The sequence below is a fragment of the Nomascus leucogenys genome, chromosome 1a (genome assembly GCF_006542625.1).
Source record: "Nomascus leucogenys isolate Asia chromosome 1a, Asia_NLE_v1, whole genome shotgun sequence".
NCBI lineage: Eukaryota > Metazoa > Chordata > Mammalia > Primates > Hylobatidae > Nomascus > Nomascus leucogenys.
Window position 1 is genome coordinate 1302448 of NC_044381.1, and position 20173 is coordinate 1322620.

Consider the following 20173-nt stretch of genomic DNA (forward strand, 5'->3'; position numbering starts at 1 on the left):
TGCACAACATGCAGGCTTGTTACATATGTATATATGTGCCATGTTGGTGCGCTGCACCCATTAACTCGTCATTTGCATTATGTATTTCTCTTAATGCTGTCCCTCCCCTCTTCCTCCTCCCCACAACAGGCCCCGCTGTGTGATGTTCACCGCCCAGTGTCCAAGTATTCTCATTGTTCAGTTCCCACCTATGAGTGAGAACATGCGGTGTTTGGTTTTCTGTGCTTGCGATAGTTTGCTCAGAATGATGGTTTCCAGCTTCATCCATGTCCCCACAAAGGACATGAACTCATCCTTCTTAATGGCTGCATAGTATTCCATGGTGTATATGTGTCACATTTTCTTAATCCAGTCTATCATTGATGGGCATTTGGGTTGGTTCCAAGTCTTTGCTGTTGCGAATAGTGCCACAATAAACATACATGTGCATGTGTCTTTATAGCAGCATGATTTATAATCCTTTGGGTATATATGTATTAATGAGATCACTGGGTCAAGTGGTATTTCTAATTCTAGATCCTTGAGGAATCGCCACACTGTCTTTTACAATGGTTGAACTAGTTTACCCTCCTACCGACAGTGTAAAAGTATTCCTATTTCTCCACATCCTCTCCAGCACCTGTTGTTTCCTGACTTTTTAATGATTGACATTCTAACTGGTGTGAGATGGTATCTCATTGTGGGTTTTTTTTGTTTTTTTTTTTCCATGAATTTTTTTTGCACACAAAAACAATAAACATTTTCTAAAAATACATACAAACAAAAAGATGCGTATCAAACATATTAGGAAGGTTACACATGGGAAGTCGGGGAATAGAAATGGGGGGTGGGAGTTAAAATAAATGAGAGAGGGACTTTATATGGATCAGTGATAATAACTCAATCCTCTCTTTGACAAAGAAGAGGGAGAAGGAAGAGCAAGAAAAAGAAAGTGGGATAAAGGATCAGAAAGGGAGGAAAATAGAAAAAATTAGAGTATGACTCCAGGGTAGACCTGTTTTGTTGTCACTGAGTTGGTTGGTTGGTTTGTCTGTTGTATTTTTCATGTTTTGCCAAGTTGGCCAGACTGGTCTCGAACTCCTAGCCCGAAGTGATCAACCCGCCTCACCCCCCAGAGTGCCGGGACCACAGGCGTGAGCCGCCACGTCCGGCCCCCACATTGCATCTGGCCTCCGTGGTAGACCTCCCAGACGGAGCGGCCGGGCAGAGGCGCTCCTCACTTCCCAGACGATGGGTGGCCGGGCAGAGGCTCTCCTCATTTCCCAGATGGGGCGGCCGGGCAGAGGCGCTCCTCACTTCTTCCCGGACGGGGCGGCCGGGCAGAGGCTCTCCTCATTTCCCAGATGGGGCGGCCGGGCCGAGGCGCTACTCACTTCCCAGACGATAGGTGGCCGGGCAGAGGCGCTCCTCAGTTCCCAGACGATGGGTGGCCGGGCAGAGGCTCTCCTCATTTCCCAGATGGGGTGGCCGGGCAGAGGCGCTCCTCACTTCTTCCCGGACGGGGCGGCCGGGCAGAGGCGCTCCTCACTTCTTCCCGGACGGGGCGCCCGGGCAGAGGCGCTCCTCACTTCTTCCCGGACGGGGCGCCCGGGCAGAGGCGCTCCTCACTTCCTCCCGGACGGGGCGGCCGGGCAGAGGCGCTCCTCACCTCCCAGACGATGGGTGGCCGGTCAGAGGCGCTCCTCACCTCCCAGACGATGGGTGGCCGGGCAGAGGCGTTCCTCATTTCCCAGGCGATGGGTGGCCGGGCACAGGCGCTCCTCACTTCCCAGACGATGGGTGGCCGGGCACAGGCGCTCCTCACTTCCCAGACGATGGCCAGTGATGATGAGCATTTTTTCATGTGTCTGTTGGTTGCAAGAAGTGTCTGTTCATATCCTTTGCCCACTTTTTGATGGGGTTGTTTGATTTTTTCTTGTAAATTTGTTTAAGTTCTTTGTAGAATCTGGATATTAGCCCTTTGTCAGATGGATAGAAGCGAAATCATGAGTGAACTCCCATTCACAATTGCTTCAAAGAGAATAAAATACCTAGGAATCCAACTTATAAGGGACGTGAAGGACCTCTTCAAGGAGAACTACAAACCACTGCTCAACCAAATAAAAGAGGACACAAACAAATGGAAGAACATTTCATGCTCATGGATAGGAAGAATCAATATCGTGAAAATGGCCATAGTGCCCAAGGTAATTTATAGATTCAGTGCCATCCCCATCAAGCTACCGATGACTTTCTTCACAGAATTGGGAAAACCTACTTTAAAGTTTATATGGAACCAAAAAAGAGCCCGCATTTGCCAAGTCAATCCTAAGCAAAAAGAACAAAGCTGGTGGCATCACGCTGCTGCCTGACTTCAAACTCTGTTACAAGCCTTCAGTAACCAAAACAGCATGATACTGGTACCAAAACAGAGATAGAGACCAGTGGAATGGAACAGAGGCCTCAGAAACAACACCACACATCTACAACCATCTGATCTTTGACAAACCTGACAGAAACAAGAAATGGAGAAAGAATTCCCTGTTTAATAAGTGATGCTGGGAAAACTGGCTAGCTATATTTAGAAAGCTGAAACTGCATCCCTTCCTTACACCTTATACAAAAATTAATTTTTTTTAATTTTTTTTTTTTTTTTGAGTCAGAGTCTTGCTCTGTCGCCCTGGCTGGAGTGCAGTGGCACGATCTTGGCTCACTGCAATCTCCGCCTCCTGGGTTCAAGTGATTCTTCTGCCTCATTCTCCCAAGTAGCTGGGATTACAGGCACCCGCCACCATGCCTGGCTAATTTCTGTATTTTTAGTAGAGATGGGGTTTCGCCTTGTTGGTCAGGCTGGACTCAAACTCCTGAGCTCAGGTGATCCACCCACCTCAGCCTCCCAAAGTCCTAGGATTACAGGCGTGAGCCACCACGCCAGGCCTAAACCCTTATTTAAATAAAACTTGTTTTCAGAAAAAAATGAATCTGAGGATGTGTTACATGTCCCCCTTTTACTTAGCGACAACCCCAGGCACACTTGAGCTTGTCATTAACAGTATTCATCAATTTAAGAGTTGATCAGAGAAGGTCATACAAGACTCCAATCTCAGTGGAATTAAAGGAAAAATTTTTGCTAAAGCAGAAAATAAACGAGAACTGTACGTTTAAAATAAATAAGAAATGAACAGAAAGCCTTTCAAATCATACTAAACTAACTGTTACATCTGTGGCTACTACTTTGTTGTTCTTTAATGCTTAAATAGGTGAAAGCACTGATATTTTAGTTGAGACTATACCAGCAGTAGGAATGCTTGCTTAGTAAGAGCAAGACCCCACTGATACAGTCATATTTATAAAGTCAAGGTTTAGGTTTCTGCTAGGGTCTGTTTTCCCTAAATCTATTATAAACAAATCAATAAATACTGTTTTATCGTACCTATACTGAGTCATAAAATTATTTTCCTCCCAAGTCGGGAAGAAACATAAAGTTGGTTAATTGAAAAAGAAGAAAGTTTAATCATTCTGATTTCCATTCAGATGCTGTTCTTTAGACTACCTATTGCTGCTTTCTTTTGTAACAGAACAGCTGATTTTCGGCCTAGGTTTTCATGATCTGGTAAACCTTCACCACAGACAGTTTCTTGGAAAGAAACTCGGCAAGTGTCAGTTATCTTCAGATGTTCAGTAAGCTGTGTGGGTCTCAGAAACCCAGCTGGAGCAGAGCCAGCACGGAATTCTGCAAGCATTTGTAGGCTCCGAGATGGTTTTAACCTGTTCCTTGGCAGTGCAGCCCTTGTGTACACTCTTGGAAAGATACTAATGTTTACTTTCGTGATGTAGAATGGATGAGCAGTGAGGGTTTCTAGGAAGACTGAACACACTCGTGCCCACTTTGGGACACAAGGAGGCAGATGCTATCATGGGAACTCTTCAGATAAGGTGGTATGGTTTGGCTGTATCCTCACCCAGATGTCATCTTGAATTGTAGTTCCCATAATCTCATGTGTCGTGGGAGGGACTTGATGGGAGGTAATTGAATCATGGGGGCAGTTACTCCGATTCTGTTCTTGTATGAGTTTTCACGAGATCTAATGGTTTTATAAGGGGCTTTCTCCGCTTTTGCTTGGCACTTCTCCTTGCTGCTGCCATGTGAAGAAGGATTCGTTTGCTTCCCCTTCTGCCATGATTGTAAGTTTCCTGAGGCCTCCCCAGCCATGCTGAACTGTGAGTCAGTTAAACCTCTTCCCTTTATAAATTACCCAGTCTGTGGTGTGTCTTTATTAGCATTGTGAGAATGAACTAATATCTAAGGCAAAAAAGATGAGTCAGGAATTAGCTTTTAGTACAGCTAATCTGTTAAGCGCGGTATGAACCTACATTTAATTTTCTTTGGGCCTAAAGCACAGTTCTGTAGTTAGATTACCTTGGGGGAGAGGGTGGGTAGGTATCTAATTTGTTCATTGCTATATCTTAAGTGCCAAAAACAGTGCCTGGCACACAATGGGCACTCATTTGTTGAATGAATAAATGAATTTATTTACTGTTGTTTCTTCCATATTTTCTCTTTATTGTCGACATTTTAATTTGTTCCTGTGCCTGTGATAAAAATACCTCCACCAGCTTCTTACCTATATTACCCCAAAGAATGAAGTTGCAAGTATAATCATTTGGACAAACACAGCATAAAATTTCCCTAATAAGCAAATCTCAACCTTTTTCCTACATTAGAAATGAAAGCCAGTATCCAAGTAAGATTCTGATCTGGTTTGGATCTGTGTCCCCTCCAAATTTCATCTTAAAATGTAATCCCTGTTGTTGGAGGTGGGGCCTGGTGGGAGATGTCTGGATCATGGGGAAGGATCCCTCATGAGTGGCTTGGTGCCTTCCTGTAGTAATGAGCTTTTTCCCCTTACTTCATGAGAGAGCTGGTTGTTAAAAAAGAGCCTGGCACTTTCCCTCTCGCTCTCTTGCGCCACACCTCGCCATGTATACGCCGGCTCCCCCTTTCCTTCTCTAAGTTTCTCGAGGCCCTTACCAGAAGCAGATGCTGGCACTGCACTTCCTGTACATCTTGCAGAACCATGAGCAAAATAAACCTCATTTCTTTATAAATTACCCAGTCTCAGGTATTGCTTTGTAGCAATAGAAACTGACTAACACAGATTATAATTTAGATCTTGATCCGTAATTGAGATTTCTCTTCACCTCTAACCCACTCATACCAAGAAAATTATCTACTATATTCGAGGAAGCCAAATGGGATTGGGTCATGTTGGGTAATTTGGTTGCAAAATGTCTAAGAGCTGGTTAATATTACCCCTACTCTTCCTGTGGTAGGAGCCAGTATTGGAAATCACTGGAAGATAATCAGATAATAAACTGTGGCCAGAGTTTCTACTCCAACATACTTTTGTTACTTTAATATATTGACTATTTTTGTGTAGTCTACAGGAATTTGTGAGTGATCATACTTGATGTATAATAAGACAGGTTTTTGGTTGTCCATATGAAAGGCTAACTTACTTGAAGAAATCAAATGAGCTCTGCATTTTTTGTTAGGGTAAAATATTTGTATTTGTGTATGTGTGTTTTTCAGTTTGGTTCTTGTAGAATCTAGTTCCTTAAGGTTCCTCTTTATTACCCAGTCTTCTTACAAAGGTCACCTTTGTCTCTGGCAGTTTGCTTCATTTACGACTAAGCCCTCATAAGGAGACCATGCTCTGGCCCCAGCTGCTACTTGCCATGCCCTTCTTCTCATCCTTCGCCTTTGCATGTGCCATCCCCTCTGCCTACAATGCCCTTCCACCTTTCTTGTCCTGAAAAGCACTCGCTCATCCTTTAAGACTTAGGCCAAGTGATCTCTTATTATGAATAATTTTTTTGGCCACTTGCACCCTTTTCAGGCAAAATAAGACCACCTTTCTATGGATTGGAATTGAACTGTGTATACGCTACTGTTATAATTGTTTCTATAATATGTGCCTCCAGCTCTAGTGTGTGAAGGTGCAATGCCTTAGTCTTTGTTATGCCTCCAACATAGAAACTGAAGAGTGCCTGTACATATTCTAGGATATTGTAGGTCTTTAAAATGTATTATGGTAATTAATTAAAATATTCATACAAGTATATAAAATATTGAAAGTAGCTTCCAGTGATAACAATTGTTAGGGTTGCAAGATTGAATAATTTTTGTATATTCTGTCTTTTCCAGATTTTAGGTAAAGTTAATTATATTGCCTTTTAAATTTTATTGTTAAATGAACAAAAATACTGTGATGTATTATAAAAAGATCTAGAATTTTCATATCAAAATGGTTTCTCCTTTCATATTTTTCGTTTTTAAAATTGATATATATTAAATGTACATATTTTCGGGGTCCATGTGATAATTTGATACATTCATATAAGCAAATCAGGATAATTGGGATATCAGTCACCTTAAATATTTATCTGTTGTTTATGCTAGGAGCATTTGAATTATTCTCTTCAAGCCATTTTCAGTGTATTAATATACACTGGATTAATGTTAACTGTAGTTATCCTACTGATCTATCGAACACCAAGTCTTATTTCTTCTAAGTGTATTTGTACCCATTAATCAACTGCTCTTCATCCCCCATCCCCGCTACCCTTCCCGGCCTCCGGTAACCACCAGTCTACTCTCTATCTTCATGAGATTCACTTTTGTAGCTCTCACATAGGAGTGAGAACATGCGATATTTGTCTTTCTGTGCTTTGCTTGTTTCACTGAACATAATGACCCCCAGTTTCATCCATCTTGCTCCAAATAGAATTTAATTCTTTTTATGGCTGGATAATATTCTATGGTGTATTTGTACCACATTTTCTTTTTAAATATTTATTATTATTTTGTAGAGTTGGGGTCCTGCTATGTTGTCCAGGCTGGTCTTGAACTCCTGGACTCAAGCGATCCACCTGCCTTGGCCTCCACATTTTCTTTATTCATCCATTGATGGACACTTAGGTTGGTTCCATATTTTGTCTAATATGAATAGTGCTGCAATAAACATGCAAGTACAGATCTCTCTTCAATATATTGGTTTTCTGTCTTTTAGATAAATACTCAGTAGTGGAATTGCTGTATCATATAGTATTCTACGTTTATATTTTTGAGGAACCTCTAAACTGTTTTCTATAGTGGCTGTACTAATTTACATTCCCACCAACAATGTGTGAGGATTTTTCTTTCTCTACATCCTCACCAGCATGTTATTCCCTGTCTTTTTTGGTAAAAGTTATTCTAATTGGGGTGAGATTATATCTCATTGTGGTTTTGATTTGCATTTTCTGGATACTTACTGATGTTGAGCACTTCTTATACCCATTGGTCATTTGTTTGTCCTCTGTTGAGAAATATCTGTTCAGGCCTTTTGCCCTTTTTAAAATCAGATTAGTGACTTTTTGCTATTGAGTTGTTTGAGCTCCTTATATATTCTGGTTATTTATCTCGTCAGATGGGTAGTTTGCAAATACTTTCTCTCATTCTATGGGTTGTTTCTTCACCTTGTTGATTGTTTCCTTTGCTGTGCAGAAGCTTTTCAGCTTGAGGTAATCCCATTTGTCCATTTTTGCTTTTGTTGCCTATGCTTTTGAGAACTTAAAAAATTTGCCCAGACCAGTGTCCTGGAGCATTTCCCCAATGTTTTCTTTTAGTAGTTTTATAATTTCAGGCGTTAGATTTAAGTCTAAATCCATTTGTATTTGATATTTGTACATGGTGAGAGATAGAGGTCTAGTTTCATTCTTCTGCATATAGTTGTCCAGTTTTCCCAGTGCCATTTATTGAAGAGACTGTCCTTTCCCTGTTGCATATTGTTGGCATCTCTGTCAAAAATTAGTTGGCTGCAAATGGCATGAATTTATATCTGGGTTCACTATTCTATTCAATTGGTGTTTGTGTCTGTTTTTTATGCCAGTACCGTGCTGATCTCGCTACTATAGCCTTGTAGTATATTTTTAAGTCAAGTAGTGTGAGGCCTCCAGCTTTGCTCTTTTCGCTCAAGATTGCTTTGGTTATTTGTGGTTCCATATAAAATTTAGGATTGTCTGCTCTATTTCTATGGGGAGTATCATTGGTATTTTGATAGGGATTACATTGAATCAGTAAGTTGCTTTGGGTAGGATTGTCATTTTAACAATATTCTTTCAATCCATGAGCATGGAATAATATCTTTTACATTTTTTGATTCATCTTCTATTTATTTAATCAGTGTTTTATAGTGATCCTTGTAAAGATCTTTCACACCTTTGGTTAAATTGATTCTTAGGGGCCAGTCACAGTGGCTGACACCTGCAATCCCAACACTTTGAGAGGCGAAAGCAGGAGAATTGCTTGAGCCCAGGAGTTTGAGACCAGCCTGGGCAGCATAGTGTGACCTCATCTCTACAAAAAAATCAAAATATTAGCTAGACGTGGTGGCATGTGCCTGTGGTTGCAGCTACTTGGGAGGCTGAAGTCAGAGGATTGCTTGAGACCAAGAGATCAAGACTGCAGTAAGCTGTGATCACGCTGCTGCACTCCAACCTGGGTGACAGAGCAAAACCCTGTCTCAAAAAAAAAAAAAGATTCCTGGGTATTTTACATTCTGTGTAGATATGATAGATTAGATTGCTTTCTTTCTTTTTCAGCTTGTTCACTATTGGTATATATAAATGCTACTGAATTTTGTGTGTTGGCTTTGTATCCTGCAACTTTACTGAATTCACTTATTACTTCTAATAGTTTTTTGGTTTTTAAAAATAGAAGATCCGGTCATCTACATTCAAAGCAAATTTGACTTCTTTCTTTCCAATATGAATACCTTTATTTATTTTTCTTGACTAACTGTCTGGCCAGGACTTCCACTTTACGTTGGATGAAAGTAGTGAAAGTGCACAGCCTTGTCTTGTTCCAGATCTTAGTGGAAAGGCTTTTCGATTTTCCCTGTTTGGTATGAGGTCAGCTGTGGATTTGTCATATATGGCCTTTATTATTTTGAGGTATGTTTCCTCTGTACCCGGTTTGTTGAGGGTTTTTATCAGAAGGGATATTGAATTTTATTGAATACTTTTCAGCACTTATTGAAATGATCATGTGGTTTTTGTTCTTGGTTCTGTTAATGTATATCACATTTATTGATTTGCATGTGCTGAACGATCTTTGCATCCCTGGGATGAATCCCACTTGATAATGTTGAATGATCTTTTTAATATGTTGTTGAACTCAGTTTGTTAATATTTTTTGTTGAGGATTTTTCTGTGTTCATCCGTGAAATTAACCTATCATTGTCTTTTTTATTATTATTATTATGGCCTTACCTGGTTTTGCTATCAGGGTAATGCCGGCCTTGCAGGATGAGTTTGAGCATTCCTTCCTCTCCAATCTTTTTTTTTTTTAAGAGTTTGAGTAGAATTATTATAGTTCTTCTTGAAATGTTTAGTAGAATTCATCAGATCCTGGACTTTTCTTTGATAGGAGACTTTTAATTCTATCTTTGATCTTATTACTTGCTATTGGTTTAGCGAGGTTTTCTCTTTCTTCATGGTTCAATTTTGGTTGTATATGTCCAGAAACGTATCTTTTTCTTCTAGATTTTTCTATTTGTTGGCAATTGTCTCTAACGATTCTTTATACTCCTGTGGTCTCTGTTGTTTTGTATCTTTTTGGTTTCTGATTTTATTTATTTGGGTCCTCTCTTTTTAGTTAGTCTTGCTAAAGTTTTGTCAGTTTTTTCTTTTTTAACTAAACTTTTGTTTTGTTGATCTTCTGTAATGTTTTAATCTCAATTTCATTTATTTTTGCTCTGATCTTTATTATTTCCTTTCTTCTAGTAAATTTGGGTTTGGCTTGGTCTTGCTTTTCTAGTTCCTTGAGATGCTGCATTGTTAGGTTGTCTTTTAGAAGTCTTTCAACTTTTTTGATGTAGATGTTTATTGCTATAAACCTCCCTCTTAGTACTGTGTTTACTGTATCCCATAGATTTTTGGTATGTTGTGTTTCCATTTTTATTTGTTTTGAGAAATTTTTAAATGTTCTTATTTCTTCATCAACTCATTGTTTATTCAGGAGCATGTCGTTTAATTTCCATGTTTTCGTATAATTTCCAAAGGTTTTTTTGTTTTTTGTTTTTTGGAGATGGAGTCTCACTCTGTCACCCAGGCTGGAGTGCAGTGGCACAATCTGCAACCTCCACCTCCTGGGTTCAAGTGATTCTCCTGCCTCAGCCTCCCAAGTAACTGGGATTATAGGCATACACCACCACACCCAGCTAATTTTTGTATTTTTAATGAGACAGGGTTTTGCCATGTTGGTCAGGCTGGTCTCAAACTCCTGACATCAGATGATCTGCCCACCTCAGCCTCCCAAAGTGCTGGGATTACAGGTATGAGCCACCACACCCAGCCCAAAATTCCTCTTGTTATTGATGTCTAGTTTTATTCCATTTTGGTCAGAAAAACTACTTGATGTGATTTCTACTTTTAAAAATTTGTTGAGACTTGTTTTGTGGCCTAAAATATGGTTTATTCTGGGGAATGTTCCATGTACTGATGAAACAAATGTGTATTCTGAATAGTTGCGTGAAGTGTTTTATAAATATCAGACCTATTTGGTCTGATGTGTAGTTTGATACAATGGTTTCTTTGTTTTCTGTCTAGATGATCTGTTTATTGGTGAAAGTGGGGTATTTGACTTCCTCCACTATTATTGTGTTACAGTCTCTCTCTTTGTATCATTAATGTTTGCTTTATATACTTGGGAGCTGAATTTGAGTCCATCAAATGTATTAATAGTTCTAAGACTTCTGTTTGGTTTTTTGAATAATGTCTCTTTGTTAAATTTCTCTGATAAATTTCTGAATGGAGAATTACCATTTTGTTTCTTGAATTTTGGTTTTTGTTTTTTTTTTTTGAGACGGAGTCTCGCTGTCACCCAGGCTGGAGTGCAGTGGCGCGATCTCAGCTCACTGCAGGCTCCGCCCCCTGGGGTTCACGCCATTCTCTGGTTGTTTTGTAACTCTTCTCCTCCTTTCTTCCTGTCATCCTTTATGGTTAAGTGACTTTCTCTGGAACTATGTTTTAATTTTTTTTTTTTAGTGTGTTTATTATAGGTTTTTACATTGTGGTTACCATGAGGCTTATAGAAAACATCTTACAGATATAACAAGTTATTTTAAAGAGATGACAGCTTATCTTAGATAAGCAGTCCCCAGTCTGTTTTGGCACCAGGGACCAGTTTCATGGAAGACAATTTTTCCGTAGATCGGGCAGTGGGGATGGTTTTGGGATGAAACTGTTCTACCTCAGATCATCAGGCATTAGATCCTCATAAGGAACACTCAGCCTAGATCCTTCGCACTTGCAGTTCGCAATAGGGTTTTTGCACTCTTATGAGAATCTGTGCTGCTGATGATCTGACAGGAGGTGGAGCAGGCAGTGCTGTGTGACCTGGTTCCCAACATGCCACAGACCAGTACTGGTCCATGGCTCAGGGGTTGGAAATCCCTGTCTTAGATCACAAAAAAAGAATAAATAAAAAACTGTAAAACAACCCTCCATCTTTAATTCCATCCCCTGACATTTTGACTTCTGTTGGTCTCAATTTACGTATTTTTATATTGCCTGTCTCTTAACAGGTTGCTGTAGCTGTTATGGTTTTTGATAGATTTGTCTTCTAGGTGTCATACTAGACTTATGGGTAACTTATGGGTGGACTGCACGTGACAATTACAGTATTTGAATATTCTGGGGATTTCTATACTTGATGTTACCTGTAGGTTTTATACCTTCAAATGTTTTCTTTTTGCACATTAATGTTTTTTTCATTTCAGATTGAAGAACCCTCTTTAACATTTCTTGTAAGACAGATCTGGTGGTGGTAAATTCTCTTAGCTTTTGTCAGAAAAAGACTATCTCTCCTTGAAGGATATTTCTGCTGTTTGCTGGATAAAGTATTTGACGATAGCAGGGTTTTTTGGGGTTTTTTCTTTCAGCCCTTTCAAAATATCATTCCACTTCCTCCTGACTTATATGGTTTCCACTGAGAAGTGTGTTGCCAAATGAAGTGGAGTTTCTTTGTATGTTATTTCTTCCTTTTTTCTTGCTGCTTATAGTATCCTCTTTTTGTCCTTGACCTTTCAGAGTTTTATTATTATATGCCTTGGGTGTAGTTTTATTTGGGTTACATCTGTTTAGTGTTTTCTGACCTTCCTCTACCTGGATATTTTTCTCATATTTTGGAAAGTTTTCTGTTATTATTTGAGTAAGCTTTTTTTCTACCCCTCACTCTTGCTCAACTTTCTCTTGAACACCAATAATTCTTAGATTTGGTCTTTTAAGGTAATTTTCTATATCTTGTAGGCAATGTTTGTATAATATCTTTCTCTTCATTTTACTTTTTCTCCTGTATGTAATTTCAAAGAGCCTGTCTTTGGGCTCACTGATTCTTTCCTCTGCTTGATGCATTCTGCTGTTGAGAGCCTCCAGTAAATTTTTCAGTTAGCAAATATATTTTTCAGTTTCAAGATTCGTTTGATTTTTTATCACTTCAATCTCTATTAAATTCCTCTGATAAGTTTCTGAATTGCCTTTCTGTGTTATCTTGGAGATCCCTGAGTTTCCATAAAACTGCTATTTTGAATTCTTGGTCAGAGAGCTCATGAATCATCATCTCATTAGGGTCAGTCACTGGTTCCTTGCTTTATACATTTGGGGAGGTCATGGTTCCATGTTCTTATGAATATATGTCTGTGTCTTTGCGTTAAAGGATTTATTATTTATTCCAGTCTTCTCTGTCTAGTCTGTTTTGGTTTTTACTGGTATGTTTGCTTAGAGATTATTTGTAATTTATCGGTTGAATTTCTTACACATTTTTCCCACTAGGTCATTGCCTCTTTTTCAGCACTAGATGGTACTTAAAACCCAGGTTTGCCTCTGTTCTTTTAGCAAAGGATCAGAGGATTGCCTGGCTGGAATGGGGGAGGTTCCAAAGGAGCTATCCCTGTGGTATGGAAGGGCTGGCTAGGAGTTCATGCCCAAGAGACCTGTGGAATCTACCTCCTACAACGTAGTGCTGCTGAACAGCGACTCTGATTTAGCATCTCCTTTGGTTGAGTTACAGAGCGGAGCTTCCAGGGCTGGAGATGGTAATCCTGCCTCCTCCCTTTGTGTCCCGCTGTCCACAGGGTGGTATCTCCCTTCAGGCACTCCTGATGCTTCTCATGGGTTGAGGCATGGATAGGTCTCCTGCCAAAGAAGCCAAGATGATAAGCAAGTTATGTGTCCAACTTAATCTCACTTTTTCTAGTGTAGAATCTGAGTTGGGGGAAGTTTTACTTGTGCTTGATACCAGGCAGATTGGGGGAAGGGTGTCACAGTTATGAAAATCTGATTCTCTTACTGTCTGCTGGAGTTTTTTTTTTTTGTTGTTGTTTGTTTTTTTACTTCTCAATGGCCCCAGGAACTGACCCATTCTCTTTCATGAGTTCTGGGAGATTGCTGGTGATAATCTCGCTGATGTATATTTATTTTGGTTATTCTGTGGGGAGGAGTGAAGCCAGCTTTCATCTACATTTTTAAAGTATGATTCTTATTTTGAGTGGCAAGAATCTGATTCCAGTATCCTGCCCTAGTTTTCATGCATTTTTGAAACTCCTACCATTGCATTTAGAACCTACCTGATGGAATTTTTTTTTTGTTTTTTGTTTTTCAGTGTAGAAAGTATTTGATTTTTTAAACAGTTGACATTCATATAAAGAACAAGGTTGATAATCAAGGCTGCTCTACTAATTCTGTGCAGTCTAGAAAAGAGTGTACTGGGGCTGGGCGCGGTGGCTCACACCTGTAATCCCAGCACTTTGGGAGGCCAAGGCCTGCAGATCACAAGGTCAGGAGATCGAGACCATCCTGGCTAACATGGTGAAACCTTGTCTCTACTGAAAATACAAAAAATTAGCTGAACGTGGTGGCATGTGCCTGTAGTCCCAGCTACTCATGAGACTGAGGCAGGAGAATGGCGTCAACCCGGGAGGCGGAGCTTGCAGTGAGCCGAGATGGTGCCACTGTGCTCCAGCCTGGGTGACAGAGCGAAACTCTGTCTCAAAAAAAAAAAAAAAAGAGAAAGAGTGTACTGGTTAAGTACCGAGAAAAATTTCCTGTGTGTCATGTAAGTACTTCGGGCTCTTAAATGTGTTACTCCAAGGAATAAGGTTGCAAATACAGTTGCCCTAAAAACATATTATACCAGCCTGGCCAACATGGTGAAACCCCATGTCTACTAAAAATGCAAAAATTAGCTGGGCATGGTGGCACACACCTGTAATCCCAGCTGCTTGGGAGGCTGAGGCAGGAGAATCGCCTGAACCTGGGAGGTGGAGGTTGCAGTGAGCTGAGATTGCGCCACTGCACTCCAGCCTGGGTGACAGAGCAAGACATCGTCTCAAAAAAGAAAAAAAAGAAAAAAAAAATTACATAAAATTCTGAGATGCAGCTTTCTTATCTAAAAAGGATTTGCTTAAAGCCTCCTTGCAGTAAGCATGTACGTAACTAAGGTGACTACCTTACGTATATGCATCACTCATTTATGCCCTTAGTTCTCATTTGTTAAAACAGTAGTGCCCTTACTCTAAATCACATAATCACAAGAACCCTAGGGCTGAATTGCTCAGCTTTAATGTCAGCGCTGTCATACTAGCTGTGTGATGTGAGCAAGTTCTTCTGTGCTTGTTTCTTCTGTATACAGTGGAGAGAAGGGGTAATACTTTGTAGGGTTGTTGTGAAGTTTAAACAAGGTAATAACTGTTGAGTGTTTTTAAAAGTCCCTTGAATGTAACAATTGCATCAGTTGTAAGATATGCATTTTTCTCATGTGGCCTCTGAAATGAGGATGTGTCTTATAATGAATGTAATTTCTTAATTAGCATTTTATCATTTAATTAGTGACATCTTTTTTATTAGTAGTACTTAATGATACACTTTGGGTGACATTTTGTATTTCAATAACTAATAGTAAGAGGTCTATTAACATTAGCTGCCATCAACATCACCATCAATATTATCATCAGCATTATCTTGTTTCTAACTCAGATAGTGGCATTTGATAGTTTAGCAGTGCTAGAGTATATATCAAATCTCAATTTTATGTAACTACTTGTTTGCATTGGTGTATTTTTATCAAAGTTCTAGTGTGCTGTTTTTCATATTTGTATCATTTTAGCTAATGTAAAGTATTTATGGGGTCAGCTCATGAAATGGTTCTGTCATTCATTGTACCTTGCTTCGCGATCTACTAAAACATGCATCAGCATCCTTCAGTCTCCTGAAATAAATAGAGATGAAGACAAATTCTTTATTTTCTCTGTTGATGTATTTTCCTAAATCCTTTCACAGGAGTCTTTTTTTTCTTAGCTAGGAGAACTAAGCCACCATTGTACCACTTAAGATTTACTGGTTTGCACTGTCCTATGAGGGAGAAAAGAAGCAATTTATCGATCTGTAACACAGGAATGGACTGTGGCCAAACCTTTTCTGGTTTATACAATGCACCGACATAAGAATCTGCATAGCATTAAGAAGAATGAGCCCTCACAATTTGAGGCCGCCTGTCGGCATGAACAATAACTGAGAAAAATCAATACACAATATACAACTGTTCTCTTTGCATAGACACTGCCAGGATCCATACCCAGTGACAGTGTCTTCTTTTTTTTTTTTTTTTTTAGACAGGGTCTCACTCTGCTGTGCAGGCTGGAATGCAGTGGCATGATCTCGGCTCACTGCAACCTCTGCCTCCCTGTTCAAGTGATTCTTGTGCCTCAGCCTCCCAAGTAGCTGAGATCACAGGCGTGTACCACCATACCCAGCTAATTTTTGTAGTTGTAGTAGAGATGGGGTTTTGCCATGTTGGCCAGCCTGGTCTCAAACTCCTGGCCTCAAGTGATCCACCCACCTCGGCCTCCCGAAGTGCTGGGATTATAGGCGTGAGCCACTGCGCCCGGCCGACAGTGTCTTGTTATTTTACCAGTGATATGCTTATAGTTCCTAATTTTAGGCTTCCTCCTTATTTTGGTTTTATTATTCAGTTTGGGGAAGGGGGAGAGGCACCAATTTGGATCTGAGAAAAAGATCTTCTGCCAGATGAAAGAGTTTCAATAACAGGAGTTGACCTTGGGCCAAAGTTTATTAAGCTTGACTGGGAAGATTCTGGGCACATCTCCATCCAAATACCTTGACACATACTTCATTCACCCCTAGCACATGTAGCTTGTCCCTTCTTGTCTTCTGTTTGTCTTCAAGGTTTTACATGGTGGTATTTACAAGCCGTTATGGAGCAAGAATGCAAACACACAAGGCTAGCAAGGGGCCAGTAAACAGGGTTTGGCTTAGGGTTTTGTGGTTGTTAGCTTTTAAAAGCATACTTAGTTGAATAATTCCAGAAACTGGGCTTCTTTCCTTTGCCCCTTCATTTGCCCACCCCTCCCTCTCTGGTCTTCCCAGTCTCCTCTTTTTTTTTTTTTTTTTTTTTTTTTAATAAATCTGCATTTGTCAGAAATGTATAGACATTCACTTCTATTCTTAAAAGACAGTGTTTATCCCTAAAGCCTGCCTTTTGATTCAGCCAGCAATGACTGCTCACACAAAGGTTATTGCTCTCCAAGTTCTGTGTTGTGGACCTGAACCAGTGCCTCTGTTTCCAAGAGAAAGTCAGGTGATTACCCCTTCATCAGGGAGACTGGAGCCGTCCTATCCTCCTGGTGTGCCACCAGCCAGAAACTAAGGGTCAGCAGGGAGTGGACAGTTTAGAATCTCCTCTCTCCAGGTGAACACAATGCTAGTCAGTGTAGCTGGAAAAGCCATGCAGGGGGCAGGCTTGTCAGAAGCAATCTGTTTAAAAAAAAAAAAGAGAGAGAAAAAAGTGTCCTTTTGAGTTTACACTGAGTTGCTTTCATAGTAGTTAGCTTTGAACTGTGGTGCAAACCCATTTAAACAATGAGGAAAATTTCACTAAGTGGCAAGAAATTCTCACCCTGTGTGATCAAAGCAGTCAGCCATTTCCTTTTCCTTCCTTTTTATTTACTTATATTTCTGACCCCTTATAATCTTCATGATTGTAGCCTGATGGTTTCCTTTTTTGAATAGCATTTTAAAAAATACTTTTTCTTTTCCCTGAGGGCTTTAAAGCAAACAAAACAACATTGACAGAAAGGGTCTAAATTTTTAGTTTTATTTTTTGAGACAGTCTCATTCTGTTGCCCAGGCTGGTGTGCAGTGGTGCAGTCTCGGCCCACCGCAACCTCTTCCCCCCAGGTTCAAGTGGTTCTGGTGCCTCAGCCTCCCGAGTAGCTGGGATTACAGGCATGCACCACCAGGCCTGGCTAATTTTTGTATTTTTTAGTAGAGACGAGGTTTTGCCATGTTGGTCAGGCTGGTCTCAAACTCTTGACCTCAGGTGATCTGCCCACCTCGGCCTCCCAAAGTGCTGGGATTACAGGTGTGAGCCACCGCGCCCGGCCTAAATATTTATTTTTAATAATTATTATTACAAAAGTAAGAAAAGAGCTAAAATCCATGATTTCATCACCCAGAGGCAACCACAGTGAACATTTTGGTACATTTACTTCTCATCGTTTAAATTAAATATGTACATATACACATACATATTTTTAATAAAATTAGGTTTAGGATAGTATACAATTTTGTTTTTCTTTTAACCAACATACTTTGAATATTTTACCTTATTAAAAACTTATATGATTTCAATGGCTGCATTAGAATTAGCGTATACAGATATTATTTTAGTCTGTTGTTAAGAGGTCATGTGGGTTTCTGAATTGACACTTTAATTCTCAACTTAGAATTTGTTTCACCCAAGTTCTTCTGATTTCATGGGTCTAGAGTCAGAGTTTGGGCACAATGGAAATGGAATTTCTGTGTGTACTATTGTTTACTATTTGCTAGTATTTTTCAGAAGGTATTTGCAAAAACCAAAGGGGAAACAGTGTTCTTTTTTGTTTTTTTTTTCTTTTTTTTCTTTTTTTGTTTTAAATTTTGTGATTGAAATATAAGTCTTATTATAGTAATCTCAGGTAACTTTTAAATAGAAATATTAATATAAAATGAATGTATTGCCCAATGTGGACCCCAGTGTTTCAAAACTATGTGCCATGCTCTATCATTTTGTTACTGGAAAGGGGTCCTAATCCAGACCCCAAGATCTTGGATCTCTCACAAGAAGGAATTAGAGGCGAATCCATAGAGTAAAGTGAAAGCAAGTTTATTAAGAAAGTAAAGGAGTAAAGAATGGCCACTCCATAGGCAGAGCAGGAGCATGGGCTGCTCAACTGATTATACTTAACAGTTACTTCTTGATGCTAAACAAGAGGTGGATTATTCTTGTGTTTTGCAGGAAAGGGGTGGGCAGTTCCTGTAACTGAGGGGTCCTCCCCTTTTTAGACCATATAGGATAACTTCCTGACATTGCCATGGCATTTGTAAACTGTCCTGGTGCTGGTGGGAGTGTTTTTTTAGCATGCTAATGCGTTATAATTAGCGTATAATGAGCAGTAAGAATGACCAGAGTTCACTTTCATCTCCATCTTGGTTTTGGTGGGTTTTGGCTGGCTTCTTTACCACAGCCTGTTTTATCAGCAAGGTCTTTGTGACCTGTGTCTTGTGCCGACCTGTCTCATCCTGTGACTGAGAATGCCTAACCTCCTGCGAATGTAGACTTAAAATAAAGGTCTCAGCCTTATTTTCTCTAGCCCCTATTCAAGATGGAGTTGCTCTGGTTCGAATGCTTCTAACAGTTTGAAGTTTATCCAACAGCACAGTGGGAGATAATGAATTTTTGTTTGTTTGTTTTAAGAGGAGGAGGACTGACTGGATCAGATTTGTGTTTTAGAAAGGTGGTTGCGTGTAAGAAAGAGGCATTGGTAGAAAGACTTCAGATATCTCAAAAGAATTTCCATGAAGCTGATCTTTTTAAAAATGTAAACATTTGGTGGAATAATTGCTTTGAAATTGCAGTTGAATAAATGAACTTTTTGAACCAGAATTTGGAAAGGAAAATATGCTTAAAAACCAAAAATATTTTGTAGAGTGCTACACATTAGGAGGTCATTTGCATTTGGTGACCACTTTCCTAAAATAGTCACATTTCTAGAGAACCAATTTTGTTTCCCATAGAGTATTATGTGTAGACACCTCCTTTCAGTATGTAGCCACTGGTACATCCGTGGGTGTTATCTCCATACTGCCAGGTCCAATGCAGCCACCTCCTGGATCTACAGTCTTTCTCCCCCTATTCCAATTTGCTTTCTCTGTTAACAGTCATCTTTGTAAACGGAAGTCTAAGATTCGGTGTTGTACATTTTTTAAATGATCCTTTTTGATGGGGCTCTCTTTATTGTTTCAGGTTGAATGCCTTTGAGAACTTGATGCATAAAATTTGCATGACTCCTCACTCCTTTCTGGATCTTTCATTGGACTCAACCCAGCATGGCTCACACCACAAAGGTTAACGGCAGTGCCTCAGGTAACCCTGTGCTCTGGCGTGTGTGTGTTAAATGTATGTCTTTTCTCAAACTAATTTTTTATTCTCTTTAATAATGAACGGATAATAGCAAGTTGCCTAGATAACTGGGATTTCAAAGCAATTTTCCGTCCATTGAAGTTTCGGTTTGTTTTGTTTTACTCTCAGAAAATTTGCTTTTATCTTAGAGTCCTGCATTGAAATCAGTTGAGTAAATTATTACCTAAGTCAATTCTGTTGAAGTGTTGAAAGACAAATGTAAATCCTGAATGCTGATGCAAATGTAATGTATACTCCTCTTGCACTTCTTTCTGAGGGATTGAATGAGGAGAGAGGAAATTAGTCTGGATGCTTAAAACCAATTCCTAGTATCCACTCCAAGCAGCTTTTGTTTGATGTTGCTAAACAAAGAGAAAGGAGGGAACAGAAGTATATGTTCTGTAAAGTGATTCTCTTAGGAATATGCAACAAGCCATATTATGAATCATAAAGACCTGTATTTGAATTCTTATTTTGGTTATATTAGAGACTTATGTAGTTTCACTTTCTGTTCCAATATTGCTTCTGTGAGATTTGGGAGAAATCTGTACACCAAATGCAGAGAAGATCCTCCTAAGAGACACATCGCCATGGGGACAACCTGCCCAACATAGCAAATGTTCATTTCTCTTT

General features: G+C 39.7%; 1 protein-coding gene across 4 annotated transcripts in view; it reads left to right on the forward strand.

Moving 5' to 3' along the window:
- The window catches only part of KANK1 (KN motif and ankyrin repeat domains 1), a 202126-nt gene that overhangs the window by 114656 nt on the left and 67297 nt on the right, over nt 1-20173 (forward strand). For all 4 annotated transcript variants that reach the window (XM_030817309.1, XM_030816728.1, XM_030817854.1 and 1 more), the window contains exon 3: nt 19385-19504. In XM_030817309.1, the coding sequence (XP_030673169.1) occupies nt 19468-19504 (37 nt within the window). In that variant the 5' untranslated portion in view covers nt 19385-19467. The remainder of the gene's footprint in view (nt 1-19384; nt 19505-20173) is intronic.